Source organism: Microtus ochrogaster, unplaced genomic scaffold (assembly GCF_000317375.1).
Source record: "Microtus ochrogaster isolate Prairie Vole_2 unplaced genomic scaffold, MicOch1.0 UNK16, whole genome shotgun sequence".
Classification (NCBI taxonomy): domain Eukaryota; kingdom Metazoa; phylum Chordata; class Mammalia; order Rodentia; family Cricetidae; genus Microtus; species Microtus ochrogaster.
Window position 1 is genome coordinate 4,681,457 of NW_004949114.1, and position 3,715 is coordinate 4,685,171.

Genomic DNA, 3,715 nt, shown 5'->3' on the forward strand with positions numbered 1-3,715 from the left:
GAGGTGACTTTACAGCTGTGACAGTCAGTGCAGCCGTGACACTCTGCAGCTGTGACACTCAGTGCAGCTGTGACACTCAGCTCTGAGGTGACTTTGCAGCTGTGACAGTCAGTGCAGTTGTGACAGTCAGTGCAGTTGTGACAGTCAGTGCAGTTGTGACACTCAGTGCAGCTGTGCCAGTCAGTGCAGCTGTGCCAGTTAGTGCAGCTGTGACACTCAGTGCAGCTGTGACACTCAGTGCTGCGGTGACACTTTCCAGGGAGTTTTTCCTGGGACAATCTTTCTGCATAAGGCCATTTCTTTAGGGACTCTGAAGGCTACCCTGCCTGCCGGGAGCTGAGAGGCTGGATATCCCCTGTGGAGATGCCAGAGTCTCACAGCCAAGTGGAGCTTCCTCTACAAGGATCCACAGCTCTGAAAGCCCAGGCTTTAGACCACGGAACCTGCTCAGAGATGATATAGCCAGGCCCCAGGGCAGAAGTGGGTGAGGACTGCTTCCTCCATAGGTCACAGTGTGATACCGATGGTGGGTGTAGCAGCACGGAGGGCAGGTGATGCATTCGTACGTCACAGGGTTAGAATTAGGCACAGTGAACTTCCTCCTGGGAAAATGGCTTCTATTTCCTTCCATCCTGCCTCTGTGGGTGACCTTGGTGGGAAGGCGGTTGTAGTAATAGCTGGTAAATGACCTTAATTGACAGCCTTCAGATCTGTGGAGCAGATGGCTATTGACAATAAGTTCACTGATGTCAGAGATCACCACCAGGCAAGCAGGCCGGGTCAGCTGGGCCTCTTGAAGGCTGAGCTGAAGAAAGAGGTCAGGGAGGATGTGGCAAGTGGGCTTTTCCCAGGGAGGAGGAACCTGGCTTATTCACAGGGCGGGTCCCTGTACTCTCAACCCAGCAGATCTCACCTGAGTTCCTTTCCGGGCTCTCAACTGAGTTGACACTGAGTCTCAGGCCTCTGTCTTCCATCTTTTTGGGGGGTGGGGGTCTCTCACTTCCTCTTTTGAGGAAGCTATAGCCTGGATGCTCCATTCCTAGAGACTGTCCCCCCCCTCCAGAGCCAGGGAAAACTGGAAGAGACCCCTGTTAGAGGAGGTAGAAGACCGGGAAGCCAAGGCTGGAGAAGGGAACTACCAGCAATGAGTGGCGAGCTGGCTGGACTCTGACCTGCTGGGCTGCAACGGGGCAGAAGGCCCAGGTAATTCTACTTTGTTTAGTGTGAGAACATGATAGATAGCTAACATGTAGCTAGTATGTGTCTCCCCTCCCCTCTGTGTGTGTGTGTGTGTGTGTGCATGTGTGCCTGTGGGTACATACTTGTATGTATACATGTGGAAGCCAGAGCTCGATACTGGGTCTTTGTCAGCCGTTTTCTACCTATTTTATGAGACAGGGTCTCTCAGTGGATGAGTCATGGATTCGGTAAGGCTGACTGAACAGTGGGCTCCAGGGATTCGCCTGCCTCTGCCGCCCAGTCTTGGAATTACAGACTTGTCCAGCCACACTCACGTTCAGCTGTTTTCTGCATGGCTGCTGGAGTTTCAGACTCCTATCACTGGTCTCATATTGCAAACACTTTAGCTACTGAGCTGTCCCCCAGTTTCAATTGTTTCTTTCGAGTGTGATGTTTAAAAACCATCTCCAGAAGGGACTAGACTCTCTCAAATTAGTCTTAAGGTCAGGTGTCCTCTGCCCCATAACCATATCTGGTCTGTCCCAACTCCTGCACCCTAGGTACCTTGTGTGGTTTTATCCCTAGTTTGAAAGGGAATGTCTGCTTTAGACCCTTCCATGTGAGCTTGAGTTTCTTAGACTATTTTTAGATTTTGTTCCTGTATATACAGAATCTGGGTGATGGGGGTGGGATGTATTCGAGATTTACTGTGCAAGTACCTTCATAAACCACACACACAGTAGGCAGCAGTAAATAGAGTTGCTGGGTGTTTGTTCTGGGATGTTGGGCACCAGCTGTGTACACAGCACTCAGAGGAGTCTTAGCCAGATGCTGGACCTCAGGAGGCCCACAACAAGGCAGTAGGTAGACAGCTGCTGTCACTGGCAGCTGGCACAGCCATGTTAACTGTCGGTGTCTTCCCAGGGCTGCTGAGCCTACTTTGTGTCAGTGTCCTAGGACCACCTGAGGATGCCTCCCTGGCTTCTTATCACCTCTACCCTGGTTCTCCTAGTATGGGGTAAGTTTTCCTTCTCTGGGCCAAATGCGTACTCTTCCCTAACATGGAAGAAGAGCTTTATGGTGTCTGTAGACATTACCCCAAACAATAGTGTTCAGTAAATGTCTGAATTCTTTAAATCTTAAGTTTCTCCATCTGAAGACTGAGAAAAGGCTCCTTCTCTGTTAAATTGGAGGATTCAGCGAGGTAGTGTACAGGACTGACTTAGCTCTTTGCGGTGCAAGGGGAGCAATGGTTAGAACTGTCAATAGTGTGCCAACCAGCATTTAAACTCTCTTAGATTTGTGCCTGTCAACAAAACAAGGTTTCTTTGGAGCAATAATGTAAACCCGTGCCCAGGGACATTCTATTCTCACAATCCGTCAAGGTGGAGCATGGGCTTGACCGATGTCCCAACACTGAATAGGAGCAGACCCGATTCATGAAGGGCAATTCTAACTATTTCTTCTTTTTCCACCAGATACACAAAATGTACACGAGAGAGAACATTGTGGTTTTGGGTGCCTGCATACATTTCCAGGCTGTTTTCGCCAACTATATGCTTAGATATGCTCACAGTTGTTCATTATGCCTGACTCCCTGCCTCTAGCAATACACCATCACCCTGGGGGATTCCCTGAAGTCAGTATCACAGAAAACCATGCCAGCATCTGTTAGAGGTGGTTCCCTGGGCAGCTCAGAGGGTCTTGTTGGAGGCCTGGGCACTCAAGGAGGCAGAGAGGTGGTGGAGAGGAGCAGCTGTGTCTGGCTAGAGCATCATTATCCCATCATTATCAAAGGATTCTGGAACTCTTTGAAGACAGATGAAAACAGGGACGTTTTTTGCAGGTGTTTCCTCCTGGGAAAAAGCACAAACTCAACAGATATCAGATGGGCTGCAGCATCTGCTTGGCAACATCTCCCAGCTCCTGGAGGAAGGGAAAGTGCACCATGATGGTGAGGAGGCTTAGCCATCTGCCAGGGTTCTCGTGTGTCCAGAGATGCATCTCAGGTCTGCGCAGCCTGCTGGGACAGGGTGGAGAGCATCAGTTGTAGAGAGCTCTGACCAGGCAGCTTAAGTGCTTTTTTTAAGGCTTTTGGGGTATAGGAATGCTATCAAAAGGGAGAAAGAGCGTATGCAGGGTAGAGACCCAATCCCAATCAATGGGTCAAAGATGAAGACCCTTCCCAGTGAGAGCCCTGAGATTGAGGAGGGAGTGTGACCCCTTACGGAGAGTGGAAAACTCACAGAGGAAATTGCCAGTGCGTGCACAATGAGGCTACGAGGGCTGGATGGGGACAAGTGGCTGGCATGGGCCTATTTCCTAATGTAGTGCAGTGATGGTGAGGACTTCAGAGGTCAGGGAGCAAAATACCCAGTTCAGCTGCCTTGGGAACGAGAGTCTGCAAGGAGTATGTACAGCAGTGAGCAAGAGGTGTGAGTTCCTCCTGATACCCTTGGGAACGAGAGTCTGCAAGGTGTACATACAGCAGTGAGCAGGAGATGTGAGCTCCTCCTGATACCCTTGGGAACGAGAG

The 3,715-nt window shown here is 50.4% G+C and overlaps 1 protein-coding gene across 3 annotated transcripts in view; it reads left to right on the top strand.

Moving 5' to 3' along the window:
- Positions 1 to 2,148: 2,148 nt before the first annotated feature.
- The window catches only part of Pglyrp4 (peptidoglycan recognition protein 4), an 11,886-nt gene continuing 10,319 nt past the window's right edge, over positions 2,149 to 3,715 (top strand). For 2 of the 3 annotated variants that reach the window (XM_005367265.2, XM_005367263.3), the window contains exons 1-2: positions 2,149 to 2,197; positions 3,026 to 3,133. In XM_005367265.2, coding sequence (XP_005367322.1) covers positions 2,149 to 2,197; positions 3,026 to 3,133 — 157 coding nt within the window. The remainder of the gene's footprint in view (positions 2,198 to 3,025; positions 3,134 to 3,715) is intronic. The other variant, XM_005367264.2, reaches the window with a different exon arrangement.